General features: G+C 48.4%; 1 protein-coding gene across 1 annotated transcript in view; it reads left to right on the top strand.

Moving 5' to 3' along the window:
• The window catches only part of EIF2A (eukaryotic translation initiation factor 2A), a 292,108-nt gene that overhangs the window by 217,853 nt on the left and 52,526 nt on the right, over nt 1-21,729 (top strand). The window contains exon 11 of the mRNA XM_085635113.1: nt 5,134-5,250. Within this exon, the coding sequence (XP_085491239.1) occupies nt 5,134-5,250 (117 nt within the window). The remainder of the gene's footprint in view (nt 1-5,133; nt 5,251-21,729) is intronic.

Consider the following 21,729-nt stretch of genomic DNA (forward strand, 5'->3'; position numbering starts at 1 on the left):
ACAAATGCAATAAAATCCAATTGGTAATACCACGTGTTCCACTATTCTATGCTCCCACATGTCTTCTGATTTAAATGGTACCTCACTTGTGTGGGTAAGCCTAGTGCCCGCGACAGGAAATGAGTCACAACACAACATGGATGCATCACATTTTTCCACTGAAAACTGACCTATTTTTAGATTTCTCCTACAGGGCGCTTGCGCCACATTTTCAAAATATCTTGTAACGGAAAAAAGTAGTCTTCAAATGGGCATAGAGCCCACCCATTACTAACCTTTACTTACCATTGGTTGGCTCTCATGTCGCTCTTGTATTCTTTCTTCATGTTGGTCACCGCCTCCTCCTGCTTCCTACTTTGCTTCACGTCTTTGTCCTTGCTGTGGAATTTAGACCAAGTACTGCTTCTGGCTGCCAGTGTCTATCCACTGGCCGTGCACTTGTAACATATTTCTGTTTCTGCATGCCTCTTTCCCACATGCACCCTCCCCTTTTTTTGCTGTCCTGTCCTGTCTCTCCCACCACCTCACTCCCATCACTGCATGCCCCTACTAAACCCCTTCGCTAGTTACCTCTCTCCTACCTTCATCATAGCTTGTTTTATAGAGTGCGAAGTCTACTGGAAACATTTTGAGTGCTTTACATGAGTGGCAGGTACATAACACAAGGACATATACATTTTTACAAGCACAGGGAGATTAAGTGATTTGCTCAGGATCACAGGATTTTAGGCTGGTGCCGCAACTCGAACCTGATTTCCCAACTCCAAAGTCAGCAGCTCTGGCCATAACGTCATAGCCTCTCCATGCTCAGTGTTCCAGCTAGCCACACTTTGACACGCTGGTAACAGCAATAGGCATTGGTGCTGGAATATAAACTGTATAGTAAGTATAGGGAAAATAACAATTTTATTTTGTTTGTACGTGCATAGTTTAAAGTAAAAATAAAGCGCTATGATGTGGTTTGGCCACGTCATGTCACTTATTTTTTAATTTGAACTTTAAACTATGTAACACAGCAGCTTGTACCACTGTGCAACATTTACAAATAAATAAAATAACAAAGCCAATAGATCTTGCGTAGGCGAAACATATTGGCTTTGCAAATGTTTGTTTCCAATGTAGGAAGCTGTGGAGTTTGAACGCTAGCTCAGTCTGCACCAAGGGAAACCTAACAAAGCTGCACATTGTTGAAAACTATACACCAAGGGGAATCCAGGGTGGAGTGAAATAGCGTGGTTATCACTTTTCACCCCAAATCCCTTGCAAACCTAAAATTTGGTGTTAAATAAACACATGTTCCTTATATTTCTGTGTTGGAATGTTCAGGAATGTGTGAAGAGCCACCATCTTCCTACCACCCAGCTTTCTCCAGTTAAAAATGCCACCTCACTTGTGTGGGTAGGCCTAGTGTCTTCGACAAGAAACTGGCCAAAACACAACATGGATACATTTTTCCACTTAAAACTGACCCTTTTTTTGCAAAGTGGGTAGCTGTGGATTGCTCAGCAGGCACCTAGGGAAACCTAGCAAACTTGCAATTTGTTTGAAACTAGACACTTGGAGGAATCCAGGGTGGGTGACTTGCCTGGTGTTTGTATCCAGACTCCCTTGAAAACCTCAAACGGTGACTAAAAAACACATTTTCCTCTCATTTCTGTTTAAGTTCTGCTATCTGCGGGTAGCCACAGACTTACTTTTACCCAACATTCCCCTAAATCTGCTGATAAAAATTGTACCTCATTTATGTGGGGGGCCTAGTGCCCGCAATAGGGAATGGCTCAAAACTGTCTAATTTCTTGCAAAGTGGGCAGCTGTGGATTTTGGGCTCTAGCTCCGACGGCACCTAGGTAAACCTAGCAAACTTGCACATTTTTGAAAACTAGACATCTGGGGGATTCTACGGGGCCATGACCTGTGTGGCTCTCACCAGGTTTATTTTACCTAGAATCCCTTGCAAACCTCAGACTTTGACTTGAAAAACACATTTTCCTCACATTTTTATGATGGAAAGCTCTGGAATCTGCGGGGAGCCACAAACTTCCTTCCGCCCATCATTCCCCAAAGTCTTCTGATTAAAATGGCACCTGATTTGTGTGGGTAGGCCTCGTGCCCGCGACAGGAAAAGTCTCCAAATGTGTTTTTGCAAAGTGGGTAGCTGTGGACTTTAGGCCCTGGATGGAATGGAAACCGAGGAAACATGCACATTATTGAAAACTAGAAACGTGGGGGGAGTCCAGGGTGGTGTGCCTTGCGTGGATCCAGTGAGGTTTTCTTACTCACAATGCCTGGCAAATCTCACATTTTGGCTGAAACCACACATTTTTCTTACATTTCTGTCATAGAAACTTCCAGGATCCACAGGAATCCATAACATTCCTACCACCCAGCTAATAAAAATGCTGCACCACTTGTGTGGCTGGGCCTAGTGCCCTTGACAGGAACAGTTCAAACTAAGGTCAATGGGAGTCGTTGCATGGATTCCAGACGATGTAGCCTGGAATCAACCTCGTGCCTCTTTAATTGCCCACCAGACACTTCCTACTCCTTTATCTCATTCTTGCTGGCTCCTGCTTTTCCCTTAAGTGATTTTTTTTTATGTCTTTCTTTTTCTCCTTCATTTCCCTTTGTTAGTTCTTGGGATAGGTCAGATGAGGAAAAATAAGTGCATTAGGCCCCAGCGGCAAGCACAAGCTCAAAGCACTGTAACACCCTGAAAAACAAAGGTACACCCAGTGTGAGCTCAGGCATCGGTTTAAATGCCCAGGTTCAAATTCAAACATCCAATTAAAGTCTCCAGTTCTTCAACAGCACCATCCCAGCTGGCCTGAACTTTTGACTTTGGCCCGGTTTAACGTGACAAGATAGCTGTGGTTGGCGCTTTATGCATGCTATTGAGCACGGGTCAGATACAGTCCCAGATTAGTCCAGCTGAAGGTTTACCTTCTACAATTTTGTGCCAAGAGCCCCGTTCGCGTTTGAGACGGTCACGGGGAACAAGGAGAGCATCACAGGTTGTCGTCGTTGTGGCGGGAAGAGCAGGCCAGCTCAGGAGGCCAGCAGACTAGCCCTTGTAGTCACTCCGGGGTCCTGGGTTCCAGATGAAGTTGCAGGTCCTGTTCTTCATTCTCAGGAAGGAGGTCAGCAGGTCAGCAAAGCAGGGCAACAGATCCAATAGAACAGCAGTGCAGCAGAGTGGCACTCCGTGTAGCAGCACTGCAGTCATTCTTCCTGACAGAGTATCCACATTCCAAAAGTGTACTGAAAACTTGGTGCCTGGGGTCCAGTATCTATACTCTGTTGTGCCTTTGAAGTGGAAAGACACTTCTAGAGCCAATGCTTTGAAGTGCTCAGTTGTTCTACCTTCCTGGTCCAGGGTATGCAGCCCTTTATGTGGCGTGAGGACAGAGCCTATTCAAATATTAGTGGGGCTGGCCCCAGCCCCTCCCACCCATCCTGCCATTGTTGGCCCATCCAGCCACACCTACGCTCCCCATTGTGTGTGTCTAGGAGGAGTACACAAAGCCCATTTGTCAGCTATACCCAATCATGTGACTCGGAGACAGGAGACTGCAGGCACCAAATTGCTAAGGCAAGAACATGCCAACTTTCTAAAAGTGGCATTTTCAAAATTGTAATTTAAAATCCAACTTCATCATAAGTTAGGATTTTAAATTCCAATTCCAGAGATACATGAACTGATTATCTATTCCTTTTTTTTTTAATTACATTCATAAAATGTAATTAGGCAACTGCAATCTTATCCTATGAGAGGGATAGATCTTTCAGTACTGAAACACCTATTTACGAGTTTTTCATTACCAGGACATGTACAACTAACATGTCCTTTTCTTTGTTTTATTTAATACATTACTCCCTGCGGACTGTTCAGGGCCTACCTTAGGGGTGACATTGTATTAAAAAGGAAGGTTTGGGCCTGGCAAAAGTTGTATTTTGCCAGGTCGAAATGGTAGTTTAAAACTGCACATATTCACAGGCTGCAATAACAGACCTGAGACTTGTTTTAAAGGCCTACCTAAGTGGGTGGCACAATCAGTGCTGCCAACCCACTAGTAACATTTAATTTACAGGCCCTGGGCACCGGTAGTGCCACTTTACCAAGGACTTACAAGTAAAATAAATATGCTAAGTCATAAGGCCAACAGCAACAAATTCAGCAAAAAGTGGAGAGCAAAGGCAAAAGGTTTGGGGATGACCCTGCAGAAAGGGCCAAGAGCAACAGTCTCCATATGGCCCCTCTTCGCAGCGTTGAGGTCTTAAAGGATCCACATTAATAAGGGAAGTAGGAGGGATTTTACAAAAACTCAGAAACACTCTTCATTGAGTTGCAAATGGTCCTCATTCCCTAGAGTTTGTATACAAAATCTGTAAGTTTGAAACAAATGGCCCCATTCCTCTGCAAAGGTTGGTCTCAGGAAGTTTCAGGGACTCAATCCTATCAATGCTCTTTGAGAGGAGTTTTAACATCCTGGTGAAAGTGTCCTTGTTGATCAGAGTTCTGTGCTCACATGTGAGGTCCTTCCAAAGATGTCCTCCTCAGTAACTTATTGTTTTCGCCAAAATGGGGAAAAAAGTACATAGATTTCTTTTTACAGACCATCTGCAGGTTTGAACAGGTCCAACACAATTTGACATTGCCACTGGTTTTTCTGATAATAACAAGGATAACTTTGAATCTGGACATGCACATCTTCTTGGTGCGGTTTCATTACAATTTTGAGAATTGGACCAATAAGAAACAATAAACCTAAGTGTGACTAATCTTTACTGAAAAAACATGTAGCGAGTTATAGCTTTCATATATGAAGTTGAAGTGATCGAACACTGTCAAATTTCAAATAAAATACTTACACATCAGTCCATTAGAGGTTAAAAGAACATAGCGCTTACTTTTGTAGCATTCTGAATAAAAAGTATTGACCTTCTACACTGACGTTTGGGGTGTTTGATGAGGTTAGTCGATAATTCTGGTTACTTGCTACTGGATATTTAGATTGGCTTTTCAATTTGTTATTGCATTTTAAGTTAAAATGTGCTCCTTGTGTTCTCAAGTCTATTAGAATATGTCTGTCTTTTTCAGAAGCCTTTGCAATTACATATTCTTTTAATCAACAGCATGAGGATGAGCCACCTCAAAGTATGAAGCCACAGACTGGAAGCAGCGAGAAACCCCTGTCAAAAACAGCACTTAAAAATCAGAAGAAACGAGAGGCCAAGAAGGCTGCTAAGCAGGTACCGATTAAATTAATCTGACCTATTGAACTGCAGAAATTCTTTTCGAATGCTTCCATTTTGTTGTAGCAGTGTTTTATGCCATTATTTTTGTTTGTTAATTTTTTATGTATGTTATCATTATTAATACTGACTTGAGTTTTCAGGTATTAGATGGCTCCTCTTGTCCAAGAAATGAAAGATATTCACATTTAATGCTGCCTTTGGAATATCTGCTTTTTCTATTTAATTGCACACCTCTGAGATCTATACCACCAAACATGTATTGAAATATGTATCTAATACTCACTAAAAGTAGGGGAAGACATGGGATATGGGAGCTAAATTACTGACACAAAACTCTATAAAGATCTGGGTTTTAATTTCAACTTCTGTAAGTGACCATATTCTCATTGGTGGAAGGAGATGAAACTCCTGTTTAATTGAGGGCCCCATGTTTCATCACACTGTGGCTAAGAGTGTGAGACAAGGTCTGAAATCACACCTGAGGGTAGCCAGAGTGTCAGCCATTGGGTTGAAACCAATAATGACAGCAGTCAGAGTGTCAGCTATTTGCAATGTGTAATCCAGTCCATGGTTTTGAACTCTTTAATCGGGCTTTGTGCATGGGACTGCAGACAAGCTGTACACTATAAACCAGACCCATGATTAGTGCAGGAGAAGAATGTCCCAGCTTGTGCTGTAATGGGCAGCCAGCAACAGATGCCGGTTTGTCAAATAGGACCACAGCTAGACATGGTTACTTGTAGCTATAAATCATAGAAAACAGCTGCACTCTACCCCATCACTTCATTAGTTGGCCATGGGATGCACTTACTTTGAGCAGCGAAGATACTAGGAGAAAAAGAGTAACAGCAGAAGTTACCCCAACTTAGGCTTCGTCTTTTTGTCAAGATAGGCAAGTAAATATCTTTTCAACTCAAACGACCTGCAGTATATAGTATGGAGAATGGAATGTTTGTATGTTTATACTTAAAACAACCATTTAAGGAGCTACAATGCAAACAGTTTTTCGACTTAATAATAATAGATAAACTGCACCATTCACTTTTGTTTATTTTGTGAACTTGGGAAAAATTTCAATTTTGAGTGGTTCCTGCAAGGCTTCAGTCTTATATCTTTTAGGTAACATGCAGATTGGTGTGCATTTGGCACATAATGTAATTATTTTCTTTACCAGGATATGAACTTAGACTTGTCGGTTATCCTAGAATCTCTGCTTTTTTATGAGTCAAACATGTGACCAGCAGATTCTACACAGACATTTGCAGTAAGTGCTTTAACCAGTTGAGCTCTCATACAACTCTTACTGCCTTGGATGTTTGAGTATAGATAGTTCTCTGCAGGAGGTGATTCAGCCCCTCTGCTCTCTTACCAGTGGATAAACTTTTTTATTTATTTTGAACATGACCACCGGGGGTATCCGAGCGCTTTACAATTTATACATCAAGAGGAATACAGATACATGCACTCAAAACAGGACCCACAAAGCAGAAGATACAAAGTCATATAGAGCAAAGGGAATCTTGTGACCATTGAAGCTGGGCCGCAGAACTGCGACTGTGACCTCCGTATCCACTTGAATAGCCAGTCAGAGGCAGACATTTCTTCATTAAGAGCACTTTGACTTCCTTTTTGAAGAGGACAATGGAAGGGTTCACCCTGACTTCAGGGGGGAGGGAGTTCCAAATCCTCGGTGCTATACCGTAGAGGGCTTGGTTATAGGTTTTTTCTTCTTGAATTTTTGCGGTTTGAGAAATAGGGTGATGGTGATTCTGGAGGCTCTCTCGCAAAATGAGAGCTCCAGTTTCTGAGCGGGGGTACAAAGGGGTATTGAAGTGAATGGCTTTGACTTTGACTTTGAATGGCTTTGTGTGCCATGCAGGCAATTTTTAATTGTATCCGAGCTTCATAAGGCAGCCAGTTCGAGAACAAATGGTCAGGGGTGATATGGTTGTATTTTTTGGTGCCTGTTACGAGCCTAGCAGCTGAGTTGAGTGCAGCCCTAAGAGGAGCAGTCTTCACTCAAGGTAGGTCGCAAAAGGTTGCGCTACCATAGTACAGCTTTGATAACACTAAGGCTTGCACTGCCACCTTTAGGTCATGAGCAGGGAGGTAAGGTTTGAGTTTCCTTAGAATGCCAAGTTAGAAGTTTGCTCCTTTAGAGAGGGAGCTGATGTGCCTTTTCATGTTCAGGCTTTTGTCTAACATAATTCCCAGAGAGGTTGCAGAATCAACAAGGTGCGGCCTACAGTTAAGAGCAGTGAGATGATTCAACTATTGTTCAATGACTGGAGATTGCTTGTGTGGTGCGATAACTAGGAATTCTGTTTTGAGAGCGTTTAACTTCAAGTGGTTGCATGCCAGCCAGGTTTGAGTTTCCAGTAGGACTGAATTGAGGGACCAGATGTCCTCAAGGGAGGCGATCTTCAAGTATAGTTGGGTGTCATCCGCATACATGTGATAGTGAATGCTGGATGATTTCAGAATTTCTGTCAAAGGCTCCATGAACAGGTTGAAGAGCGTGGGTGAGAGCGCTGAACCTTGGGGGACCCCCAGCGTGACCAGCGAAGGATGCGAGAGGGACTTGTTCACCTTGAAGCTTTGGGATCTGTCATGAAGGATTGAGGAGAACCAGTTTAGTACAGGCCCAGACAGCCCCATTCTATGTTCCTGGAGGTCAATTAGGTTATCGTGTTTGACTGTGTCAAATGCTGACGAAAGGTCGGGAAGGATCAGAAGGCTAGATTCATTATGATCCAACATTCTTAGCGCATCATCGACAATGTGAGTGAACGCCGATTCTGTATTATGACCCGGGCGAAAACCAGATTGACACTGGTCCAGGAGTTGGAAGTGATCAATGTGGTTGCAGAGTTGGGCGAGAACACATTTCTCCATGAGCTCTGCCAGCGTGGGGATGTTAGAGATTGGGCGAACGTTGTGAAGGTCTGTGTGAACTGCAGATGGTTTCTTTAGGATCTGTGTAACTTGACCCGCTTTTAGGCAATCCGGAATAGCACCTTGCCGAAGTGATGCATTGACGATCTTAGTCCAAAGAGGAAGTAGGAAGGTTCTAACTTCCGAGAAGAGATTCGATGGCAGGGGGTCGTTGTAGTGATTAGACTGTTTCAGAGTAGCCAGCGTTTTGCGTATGGTGCTTTCATCCAGGGATTGTAACAGGCTCTAGGGTGCGTTGTTTATGGGGAGGTAGGGCTGCACTGGGACCGTGACAAGCAACCCAGTGGGCGGGAGGGTGTTCGGCGGCCTGAACGACAGTTGTTCGAGTGCAGGACGTAGTTCAGCTTTACTCTTAGCGGTCTTATCAGTGAAGAAGTCAGCAAATTCATCGCAGTTCGGTAGTGGCACTCGACCCTGTGGCGATGGATTAGGCTGACTGTTCGCTTGGGACTTCATGAGTTCGAACAGTTTTTCTGGGACGGTTTTTTGTTTGCTCTAGTTGATTTCGGAAGAAGGTGGCCTTTGAGCATCTGATGCGTATGTTGTAGATGCTTTTTAAGGATCTCAGATGGTAGAGATGTTCATGAGAGGGATATGCTCACCACAGTCTTTCCGCAAGTCTTAGATTTCTTCTCTCAGAATTAGGGCTGTCATTAAACCAGGATTTGGAGAGTTTGCAGGACAGTCTTTTAAGCTGTAGAGGCGCAACCGAGTCTAAAACATTAGTCATTGAGCAGTTATAATGGGCCGTAAGGTCATATACATCCGACATGTTCATGGGAAGGGGCAGGATGTCATCGCAGAGCGCATTCAGATTGTGCGAGTTGATGTTCCGTAGGCATCTTTTCAGTTGTTTGGGGTTCTTTGGCTGGGCTCTACTAGCTCTTACTGACTCCAGGATGAGCAAGGTGATGCAGTAGGGGTCGGTCCAATCACATGGGAGGATCGAATCCAAACGGATGGAGTTGGGCTTACCAATGACAAGATCTAAGGTAGCTCCTTTAATATGAGTAGGGCTGTCACAGATTCCCTCATCATTCGCATCGTTCCAATGCAGGTTGACATCTCCCTGGAAGATCTGAGTGTCATGGAAACCAGCGTTCAATGAGATAATGTCCATGATCTGTTCAGTGAAGGGAAGGTTGTCTCGAGGCGGGTGGTAGAACGTGTGCAGTTTGCATGGATGATTGTTGCTACCAGCCACTTCAGTGCATAGGTATTCACAGGACGGCAGGAGGTCTGATTGAAGCTAAAGCTATTAAGATAGCTTAAGTGGGTTCATGTTCCTAGTGTACTAATTTGTGGACAAAATGAAGGTCACATGTTTAAATTGTGTTACAACCATCTATTTTTTTATGATCAGTAAACTGATTACAACTAAATTGGACAATAATGTCTTTCATCAAGAATAAAGGAAATCACCAGAGACTGAATTAGACACGCAGAAAGGGCAAATTGGGTTACATGAGGGTGCTCAGAAGTAGGGAACAAGCTACCAGTAGAAATAGTTTTAACAGAAAAGGTGTTAACCTCCTGTCAGATTCTCTATGCGAGACTGTTATAATCTTTGGGGCTGTCGTAAGACTGCACTATGAAACTGTGCTCGTAGATGTGAGATTCACACCCAGGTGAGTGATTAGGGCTTCAAGCGCCTGTCCTGCTTAAAATTTGGTTCTCTCAGCCCAGGAAAAGTTGGTAAAATCTGTCTCTTTAAAAGAAAGCATACGTTCTGCTTGTGTCACCAGCTGTGATTGCTGTACCAGTTTCTGTATTTCTCATTTGGAGTAAATATGCAACTTCTGGGCAGGATCATGCATGTAAAGGTTTCATAAGCTCTTTTCTTGTCACCATCTTGAGTAATGACCTGATCTACTGTAATTATCCTCTTTAGGTGTAAAGATGTGCATGCTATGCTATTAGACCTTTTTTCTAGGTTTGTGTTGAGTAAATGTCTCTATGCAACTCAGATTCGGACTGTGCATCACACTTAGGCCATAGCTGAAAAATGCCACACTGCCAATAACACCCAGAGTACACCATCGTTGATCACTGGTTAAAGCATATAGTACCTCCATCAAACCTATGCTACTTCAAAATCATACCCCACAGCCCATTGGTCACAGCATTCACCTGACTCCTCCCCTGAACAGAGGTAGACCAAAACACAACACCAAAATTCATGAAAGATAACTCGGACTGTGGTCTACAGTGAAATCCCCATTATCACATGCTAAGTTGTTTCCAGACTGCTGACAGTGTTAAGAGATCATAATAATAGCAAACTACACTTTACAGATACAAAACATAACCTCAGGTGTTTGGGTGCTACCAGAGGCGAGAAACAACTGAGGCTTCAGGCAACAGGAGCTTACACCCGTAGAAGTAAAAAGGAATGGGCTGCAGGTGGGAGACAGGGAGGCCTGAATGTGAGGTCTGAACTTCCCTGATATTGGACTGTATTTGTTAGATTGGCGCCCTAAAAATCCTCTGCACAGGTGTGTGCTCACCTCACTGCAGGCACTGCACTGCAGACCTCTTTTGTCTCTGAAACCTGTGCCTGTTAATAGATGTTTAACCCCAAGAATTACTGCAGTTTAAGGACTAAGCCTATAACATCTGTATTACATGAGATAGCTCTGCAAGGCTTGTGCCTTTAATGTCTCTGTATTCTCAGAGAGAGCGCAGCAGAAACCTGAGCATGTGAAAAAAGAATAACCTTATGGATGCATCTGCTAAGTGATTCTGAGCCAGTAAACTAAGCTCAAAGATGGTTCTAGTGTTTGAGAACTGAGCCTGTAAATTCTGTGTAGCCGCAGGAATTGTTCTATTGCATGATGTGTAAGCCTACAAGAAGTTGATGGTGCTGTGAAGGAACATGCTATATATGTTGAAGGAACGTGCTATATACATTTTATTTAAGGTTTTTGGCAGCAGCGGAATACCTCAAACACTCCTAAGATGGAAGGATTAGTCTTGGGCACTGCACAAAAGTGCTTGAATATCTGCTAGCAATTTCTAGCCGCAGATTGCTTAACTTAGAATATCCCCCAGGCTTCAGACCTTATCTGGAAAATCTTGAGTAATACCACTGCACGCTGGTAGGTGGCATCAGACCGGTCTGCCTCAGAGGTGTTTTCCATGCTGGATGTGACTTGAACAGTACCTGTTCAGGCGCCACTCCAGCACGCTGACATCAGTTCCTTTCTTTCCACGCCAGCACCAGAGATCCAAAAGAGCTACTGCAGTCAATTTGTGGCCTATTGTTAGACACGTTTGCTGACTTTTTTTTTTTTAGCATTATGCTCCCAGTGTGCTAGGGATGCCCCTAAGAAGCCAGAGGGTTTTAAATCAAGCAGGGCCTGTCACAGACAAATGCATGTGATAGACCCCCATCTGGAGCGGGAGACAAAGTTTCTGGTGGTCCGACATAGGAAGCTCCGCACCACTCCAGCTCCCGATCACGTGGAAGATACCAGGCCCCTCTTGTAGTGGTTCCTTTTGGTCATCGTCACATTCAAAGTAATCTTAGGTTAAGTCCCACAAATATAGGAACTCCAAAAAGTTGAAGTGCTTTTAGACTTTGCTGCACTGGTCCAGGCCATCAGAAGAGACGCGGGAACGAAGCTGCAAGTGGAGGCACCGCTTCCGCACTCCATCTGTGGTGCTTGAGCCTTGGTCCTATTTGCACCTCCTTGAATTTCCTGGAGCCGAAGCGACCCCTGCCCAACTCAAAGTTTTATGAGGCCATGCTCCTCATATTTGGGCAGCCTGACCCCTCTGGAGGACATTCGGGCCCTATGGATCCGGGAGTTGCCCAGCGGGTTCATCTTCTGCGCCAGTCACGCCTTCTATATTCGTGCCGACTCCTGGAGCAAACCCATGCCCTTTGCTGGGGTGTGGCACCATGGCACTTTCCCGACCCTGACGACGTACGGTACTGTGCCCATAGTCATTCCCAGCTCTGATACAGAGCTGGACTAGCACCACACCAGCACCAATCATACTCCAACAACCTTCTGGGCCGGAGACAGTGTCTCCTTTCTTCGACAGGCCCTGTGGGGATTTTGGCAGGGGTAGATCTGGGGATTCTTACTGCTATCCTGATCCCCATGAAGACCCTTTGTCCCAATTGGATGATAATGGTATGAGGAGCTGACAAGTGCCGGAACCTAGGCACCTCCTCAGACACTGGCCTGGTCTCTCCTCCTAGTGTGTCTACAGAGGAAGGGGTATCCTTTGCTATAGTGGTGAAGAAGGGAGGCTGAGGTTATTGATCTCCTGTACCCACCATGGAAGTGAAGACCAATGTCTTGACAGAGATGCTTCAGTTGGGGGTATGTCAGACAGAACTCATGCTGCCCTTCAATGAAGCCCTCTGTCATCCTGCTCAGGGTCTGGGCCAATCCCTGTACCGCCACCCCCGTGCACCTGATGTTCACATGTTTCCACTTCCCCACTCCTGAGGACCTATCTTTTCTCACCAAGCACCCTACCCCTGATAGCCTGGTGGTGCAAGCCTCATCTTCCAAAGTGAATCCCAGCGTGTTCCCTACCACTCCACCAGATAGGAAATCCAAGAGGCTGTATACCTTCAGGAAGAGGATTTTCTCTTCCGCCAGACTTATACTGGGGTCGGTGAACACCACGTGTCTCTTGAGCTGATATAGCCACACTGGGTTGGACTCAGTTGGCGCTACTGATGCCTATGGTCTTGGAGGCCTGAGCCATCCTGAATCAGGCAACCGCCGATGGCTGGTATGAAGCTAAGTTCATCATCAGATGCAAGCTGAACATGACTGAATCACTGGGCAGAACCATTGCTTAAACGGTGGTCCTCCTCTGTCACGCCTTGCTGAGGTCAACTGGCTTTTGGGGGATGTCCAAGCATCTATTATGTAAATGCCCTTCGATGGCACTCACCTGTTCAGCAATTGAGCGCTTTTAGGAGAATAGAGTCACTCCTGGTCTTTGGCACTCGCTATGGACCCTTACCAGCTACTCTCTCCTTTTGCTCCTTCCGTTGCTACTGTAGGAGATACCAGCTGCATCCTCTCCAGCAGAGCCACTGTGACCAATAGACTTCCAAGCATTTTCGTGGTCGCAGATGCGGATCCCACACGTGCTGTGCGGACCAAGGCCAGAGATCTGCTCAGTCTGCCACAACCCACACCTTCAGCAGCCGCAGCCTCAAAAGGCCTTTATTATGTCCTAGCAACAACACATGTACCATGTTGGAGGCAGGATCAGGCACAACCTGCAGCAGTGGCAAGCCCTACTTTCAGACAAGTAGGTGCTACAAATTGTCAAACAGGACTACATCCTTCCGCTCTTAGAAACCACGCCTCTCCTGCCACCTTCTTCCGACTGGTTGACGAATGACAGGTCTCCTTGTTGCACCAGGAAATGCAGGCTCTTTTGACATAAGGTGCTGGCATTAGAAGTAGGTCATGGCTGCTGTTCCTGCTACTTTCTGGTGCCAAAGAACGACAGAGACCTCTTCCCTATCTTAGATCTGCAGCCTCTCAAATCCTTCCAGAGAAAGGAGAAATTCAAGATGCTAAAGCGTGCGCAGGTCCTGACTGTGTTAGACCTTGAAAGACTGGATGCTAGTGTTGGCCCTGCAGGACGCCTATTTTTATATCTCCTTTCTGCAAGCCCATCAGCTTTACCTGCAGTTCACAGTCGGAAAGGAGCGTTTCCAGTGTGTCCTGCTCCCCAGGGCCCCTCAGTGTTCACAAAGGTGAGGGTGGTAGTTGCTGCACATTTGTGGAGTCGGGAGTATCATTCTTTCTCTACCTCGCCGACTGGCAGCTGAAGGCAGGCTCACCACTGGCGGTTCTCCCCCACTTCCAGGTAACAGACCTCCTACATTCGATGTTCACTATCAGCGCACCAAAGTCACACCGGACTCCTTCTCAGACGCTTCCTGTCATCAGAGCCATTTTTCTTTTTTTTTTTATTGCAAAAGTTGTCACCGACAAAAAGCCGGATGCCTACAACCTGGGGGCCGGCGGCATTCTTATGTTAAGCGTGTTACACAGCTCTTTTGCCCACATCCCGGAGGCCGGGCAGCGTAATTCTTATGGGTTGCGTAACCAAATACAATACTAGGTGAAATTGCCATGCGTCAGCGTCTGTATGATGTTTGTAAACTAATGCCATTTTTTCTTAAAAAAATAACCAAACAAAGAGGTATCAGGCCAGCCAGTCACCATCAGGGCTCTAGGTAATTGCTCCACTACTCAGTGCTGACATTCTATACTTGTCGCTCCTTCATTCTGATTTCCTCCCCCTACTACTATGCCTGCTCTCTAATGCTCACTTATTGTACGGGTCTAGGCACTATCTCGGCATTTAGTGTTTTCCCTTGCGTCTGAAGATTACTTAGTCCAAAACCCAGCCATGTCGTCTAAGGAGCTAGGGGATTGTGTCCCACCTCCAGTCCCGCTGCCATTGCTCTCTCTCCCTTGTCTTTCAAATATGTGGTGTATAGCCCCCAGAAATTCTTTGGTCTGCTCCTTGGCGGGAGCAATTGGCTAAAAAACTCAGATTGTGTGCCGCAGTAAAGAACATCGTGCGACCACTGTGCCACTGTGGGTAATGGGCCCCTTAACCAGCACATTGCTACTCTACGCTTAGCCATCAGGAGGCCTAAGTCCGCCAGTCTATGAGCTGCCCTCTGAAGTGTTTTAGAATAGCCTAGCAGTGCCAGGACAGCTCCACGCTACATGCATAAAATCCGCTGATGCAGCTCTGCATCTGTCGCAGGCAGTGTTCTCCCTCAGACCGTACATGTACAGTCTTTCAGATGAGTAATACATTCTATTAATGTATTTAAAATGTATCAATCTATGTTTCCCATGGAGTGATATGCGTTACGTGTTAGTGCAACAGTAGGTCCACATGGTATCATCAATTGCTGTTTCCAAGTCCCGCTGCCAGGACAATCTTGCTTTGGTAAACTGGTTAGCTCTCTGTGACATTGCCAGTCTATAAATATTGGAGACAAGTTTGCGGAGGGATTTAGCTTTGATCAGGTATGTTAGCTCTTGCACTTCAGGAGGTTCATTTAAGTCGTCCCCCAACTGTTGTCTAAGCGCATCGTGCACTCTGTGAAACTGAAGGCGTTGAAGTAATGTGGGTGCCTCAGCGGAGTTCATCACTGCGTCACTAATGATGGCTACCCCTTCTACAAACAGATACCCAGCGCTTGCAGCGCTCGAACGACTCCTCCTGTCCCTGCAGGGGGGCAGCCAGACCGCCCAGTCCACTAATATCTCTGGGGAGTATAGTAGTGCTCCCGCTCTTTGTTGTAAAAAGCTGTGCCAGGTATGCCGGGTCGAGTCGAATGAGTCCAAAAATCCTGTCCTGCGGTCCACCGGCTCAAATATGACAGCCGGGAGAGGAAGTGGGTCTGCAAACAGCCTCTCTAGCCAGAGGTACAGGATATTATCCGCGCCATGAACCCAGCTATATGCTTGCGCGCCCTGTGCTGCTCTGTAATACAGCTCCAGGTCAGGTGCACCCAGTCCCCCCAGGTGATATGGTAAAGTAAGTCCCCGCCATTGTACACACGCTTGTTTGCCCGCCCAAGCTAACCTCACTAACGATTTATTTACCCGGGCGAAAAAGGAACGCGGCAGTACTATTGGTATGTTTGTGAAGAGAAAGAGGAATCTAGGTAGCACTACCATCTTCATGATAGAGACCCTGCCAAGTAACGATAGCGGTAATCCAATCCATGTTTCCACATCTTCTTCTAACTTGGCCACCGCCGTTACATAATTTTCGCGAAAGACTATATTCGAATCCGTGTGTAATCTAATGCCAAGATACCTAACCGAGTCGTCCGACCACCGCAGCGGGTATTCCATCTCGAACATCGTTGTAGATGGAGTGAGCGGGAAGGCGATGGAATTGGACCAATTGACCTTCAGCCTGGATAATGCACCATAGTGCACCACCTCACGTAGGACCGGGGCTAGATTGTTTTCATGATCTCTCACGTACAGAAGGGTATCATCCGCATAAGTTGACAGCACAATTTTGTAATTGGGAAAACTCACGCCTTTGTGGCCATGATATTCCCTGAGTGCGCATGCCAGTGGCTCTGCCACCAGTGCATATAGCAACAGCGACAAAGGACAGCCTTGCCTGGTGCCTCTGGTAATGGGAATAGGGTCTGTGACCAAAGATCCCAGCCGAATACGCGCTGTGGGGGCGTTATATAACACCTCTATCAGTTGTTGAAATACTGGGCCGAGTCCCATTCTGGTCAAGACTTGCCACATAAAGGGCCACTCCACAGAGTCAAAAGCCTTCTCCATATCCAAGAAGACCGCGATTGCCGTTGTATTGTGCCGAAGACCGTACGAAGATTATATGTGAGGCTTCTATCAGGCACAAATCCCACCTGCTCCGGAGCCACCAGATCTGGAGTTAGCAGTGCCAGCCGAGTCGCCAAAGATTTTGCAAACAATTTTGCATCAACATTCAGTAAGGAGAGCGGCCTATACGACCCACATTCCTCCCAGGGTTTACCTGGTTTGGGAATGGCAACTATCATAGCTTCCCTCATTGTTGGCGGCATCTGTCCCGTGACACACATGTCGTCGAATAATTCCGAAAGGTGGGGAAGTGATAAATCTATGAAGGTCTTATAAAAGTTTACAGTGAGACCATCTGGTCCTGGGGCACTGTTCATCCTCATTCCCGACAGTGCTTCCAGAATCTTGTCCTTTTCAATAGGGAGGGCTAGGAACTCTCTAAGTGAGTTAGACAGGAAGAGCAGCTTAATATATTCCAGGTAGTCAAGTATTTCCCCGTCCATGTCCGATAGGCGTGAGGCGTATAGGCCCGAGTAATATGGTTTAAATCTATTAGCTATCTCAGCTTCCTTAGTGAGGAGGGCGCCCTCTTCCGACCTGATTGTTGTAATTAAGGTTTTATCACATTTGGCTTTCTATAGGTTTGCCAGCACTGATCCCGGCCTGTCCCCCTCTCCGTATACTCGTGCTGTAGCGTATTTCCCCAGGTGCTTCATTTCACTGTCCGTTACCTCCTGGAACTCCTCCAAAAATTGTTTAATTACTTCCGCGTGCTCCCCATCTGTCCCTGACGCCTGCCGTGACTCCAACTCATCCAGTTGACGCTCCAGGGCAGACAGTCTCTGACGGATGTCGTGGAGTACCCCTGAATGTTTGGCCATGGCTACCCCCCTAATATATACTTTGAAGGCTTCCCATACCGTCTGAAAACTGCTTACAGTCCCAATATTGTTAGCGAAGAATGTTTCGATGGCTTCAGCCATTGTTTCTTTGAAAAGAGGGCCTAGCAATGAGTGTGGGGGAAATCGCCATGTAAATGGGGGGATCGTTTTCTTTGGGGTGGACAAGGCCACAAGTAGCGGGAGCGGTCTGACAGTGTGCGCGCTAGGACCTGACACGCACGTATTTGTGGGATAAGCGGTAATGATGCCAGCCAATAGTCTATCCTGGTGTGAAGATTATAATAGGCTGAGTAGTGTGTAAAACCTCCTTCTAGCTGGTGGAGTTCACTCCAAACATCCTTAAGGCCTTGACTAATCAATACCCTTTCCTTAGCTCTGGCTGCTGATGCCGTCCTCCTGATTGGTCCCCCTGATCTATCTAAGCTCGGGCTCCTTACAAAGTTAAAGGCCCCTCCCCATAACATGTACGTCATCCCACATCCGCTCACAGTGTTAGCTAACGCAGCAAAAAGCTCCAGGCAGTCGTAGTTCGGGCCATATACATTGACCAACAAAAGATCCAGTCCTCGCCCCTGGCATCTAGAGATCACGAACCTCCCACCTGCGTCAGCCTTCAGTAGTTTTAGTGTGTAGTCGGATCTAGGGTTCACCTATGTCATTACTCCTCTAGCGTGGGAAGTAAAGCCTGCCGCATTTATATTACCCTCCATGCCCCTGGATCACATCATTGGACTGTGCAGAGGGAGGTGCGTCTCCTGCAACAGGGCCACGTCTATCTTATGTCTATTGAGATATTGCAGAACTTTTCGCATTTTGCGATGGTCATTCAGACCCCTCACGTTCCAAGATAGCTTCCTGAGGGAGTCTTGTGGTCTCTGTTCAGCGGTTGTTCCTGTCATAGCATATCTGAAAGAAACACGTTAGTTAGATTCCTCACCTTAGAATATCCCCAGGCGTCAGACTGGATCCGGAAGATTTTTGTAGCAATACCCATTGCGCGTCGCTAGGCGTCGTCTGCGGCTCCGCGTCCGTCGTTGGCGTCGTGCGCCGGAATGACGTCATCGGAGTACTTAGACGCCGCCCTCGCGCTGACGTCAGTTCTTCTTTTTTCCACGCCAGTAAGCGCCGATCCGGGAGAGCTACCCCTTTAGTCAATTTTTTACTAACTTTTTCGACTCTTTTTGGTCACTTTCGACTCTGGTGCCGTTAGGATGCATGGTTTCAAGGCCTGCGACGACTGTCACCGACTGATGTCGGTGACCGATCATCACCGCCGGTGCCTGTACTGCTTGGGCCTCGACCACGATGCGGAGTCGTGCTCCGACTGTATGGCCCTGACCTCGAAAGCTAGGCGGGAGTGGTCCCGCAAGCTTCTCGAGCTTCGCCGCTCGGCTCCGCGCCCCTCTCGATCCCGGTCCAGGAGGAGGTCCAAGGATCGGTCGCGGAGCCGCACTCGACATCGTCGCTCGTCTGGCTCGAAGTCTTCGGGTAAGTCGAAGCGCTCTAAGAAGTCCAAGAGGCAACACCGCTCTTCGGACTCCCCTCCCCTCGCTGGTCGCGCGACTCGGCAGAGGGTCCGGGTGGTTCCACCCCCGCGGCTCCGCTGGAGCCGCAGGCGCCGCGCAAATCCCCATACCCGCCGGTCCCTGGGATTGACGCGACGCCAACGGAGGTCAGCGCCTTCCTCTCGGCCATGAGGAGCTGGCCCCGCTGGCGCGCCTTCGGGCCCCGCGGACTCGACTGGGCGACCTCGCGTGCCGGCGGCTCCGGCCCCGGCGCCGTTAGAGGCTCCGGCCCCGACGCCACAGGTCCCCGAGGGGCCCGAGCCTGGGCCCCCTCGACGCCGGTCGACCTCGTCACACCTCCTCCGCCGGCGCCGACACCGGTACCACTCCCGACGCCGACTCCGGTCGACGTCGATCCCCGGTTCAGCCCCTGTCCGGTCCCGACGCCGATGCGGCGCCGCACCCGACGCCGCTAGAGACACATATTGTCTATCGACCGGCTCCGATCATTCCTCCTGTTTACCAGGAATCAGATGACGGGGGCGAATGGGAGGGGTCTGAGGACCCTATGGCCCTTCAGGAGCGACTTTCTCAGGACTGGGCAGATGAACTGGGGGAGGACAGTGGATTGGATACCTCACCGGACACTGGATTCATCTCTCCTCCGACTGTGGCTTCGGAGGAGGGTGCAGCTTTTTCTGTGGTGCTGCGCAAGGCGGCCGCGGCCCTTGGGCTTGAGCTGCCTGCCGTGGCTGTGAGGACTAACATCCTCACTGAGGTGCTTCAGTCTGCCGCATGCTCCACTGAGCCTCTGCTGCAATTCAATGAGGCCCTCATTGACGTTCTGCAGGGCACCTGGTCCAAGCCCTCCACAGTCCCTCCTGTGGATAGGAACGTTGCCAGGCGCCACCGCCCTGCTCTGGGCGACCCCAGTTTTCTGTCCCAACACCCCACCCCCGAGAATCTGGTTATCCAGGCCTCTACCTCCCAATCCTCCTTCCCGTCCGCTCCTCCGGACCGGGATTCCAAGAGACTGGAACAGTTCGGTAAGAAGCTGTTCTCCTCGCTCCGTTTGGGCCTGCGGTCTTTGAACACCGCCTGTCTCTTGGACCGTTATTCCCACTCTCTGTGGGATACAGTGGAGGACGTGCTGACCCTGTGCCCGAAGGAGGCCCGGGCACGGCTTTCCCCAGCTCTAGCCGATGGGAGAGATGCAGCGCGCCATGCAATCCGATGTGGACTCGACACTACGGACTCGCTGGCTAGGGTGATTTCTACCACGGTGGCGCTTCGACGGCACGCCTGGCTGCGGTCCACGTCCTTTTCAGGGGATGTCCAGAGCACTCTCATGGACATGCCTTTTGATGGCACTCGCCTTTTTGGTGAGAAAGCGGACAGTGCGCTGGCTCGCTTCAAGGACTCCCGGGCTACGGCCAAGTCCTTGGGCCTCTCAGCCCCGCGGCCACAAACTTCCGCTTTTCGCTCCTTTCGTGGCCAAGGAAGGGGCACCTCCTCACGTCCGCTTAGCCACCGGCCGCAGAACCAGCCTGAACGCGGTCGCGGACGTGGTTTCCGCTGAGGCGGTACTGGAGGACAACGCGGTCAGTCCACATCCAGCCCGGCAGCATCCGCCTCAAAGCCTTCCTAGTCCGAGCTTTCAGGCCCATTCCTCGCCAGTGGGAGGCCGGGTTCGCCATCACCTGCTCCACTGGCGTACCATTACTTCGGACAGGTGGGTGCTGCAAATCGTCCGCAGGGGCTACTCCCTCCCCTTCGAGACTACTCCTCCAGCCATGCCACCGCAGCACCACCGTATCTCGGAGGATCATTTGAATCTTCTGCGAGAGGAAGTTTCGGCCCTCTTGGCCAAAGAGGCCGTCGAGCGCGTTCCGAGCCCAGAAGTAGGTCGTGGTTGTTATTCGCACTACTTTCTGGTTCCCAAGAAGGGCAAAGGAGGCCTACGCCCTATCTTGGACCTCAGGAACGTCAATGCCTTCCTCCGGAAGGAACGGTTCAAAATGTTGACTTTGGCTCAGGTTCTAGCTGCCCTAGACCCTGGAGACTGGATGGTAGCGTTGGACTTGCAGGACGCATATTTCCATATCCCCGTCCTGCCGGCCCACCGGCGTTACCTGCGGTTCACGGTGGGTCAGGAGCACTTTCAGTTCACCGTGCTCCCCTTCGACCTTACCAGTGACCCTCGGGTGTTCACGAAAGTGATGGCGGTGGTCGCAGCTCATCTGCGCAGATCAGGGGTTCCAGTCTTCCCCTATCTCGACGACTGGTTGTTGAAGGCGGGCTCGCCCCAGGCAGTCGTCTCCCACCTCCAGACTACGGCGGATCTCCTGCATTTGCTGGGGTTTTCCATCAACGTGCCGAAATCACACCTGAGCCCCTCTCAGAAGCTCCTCTTCATCGGAGCGGTTCTCGATTCGGCGCAGTTCCGTGTCCATCCACCGGAACAGCGGGTCCGGGATATACAGGCCCTGATTCCCATCTTTCGGCCTCTATCCTGGGTTTCGGTCAGGCTAGTGTTGCGGCTTCTGGGGCTGATGGCCTCCTGCATCCTACTAGTGCATCACGCCAGGCGGCGCATGCGGGCTCTGCAGTGGGACCTGAAGTTTCAGTGGGCCCAGCATCACGGCAACCTGTCCGACCATGTCTTGATTTTGGAGGGCACTGCACAGCAGTTGCAGTGGTGGCTCACGGACCGCGATTGGGTCGCGGGCAAGAGCCTCTCCCTACCCCTACCGGAGCATGTCGTCGTGATGGATGCGTCCCTCC

The sequence above is a fragment of the Triturus cristatus genome, chromosome 11 (assembly GCF_964204655.1).
Source record: "Triturus cristatus chromosome 11, aTriCri1.1, whole genome shotgun sequence".
In the NCBI taxonomy this organism is placed as follows: Eukaryota; Metazoa; Chordata; class Amphibia; order Caudata; family Salamandridae; genus Triturus; species Triturus cristatus.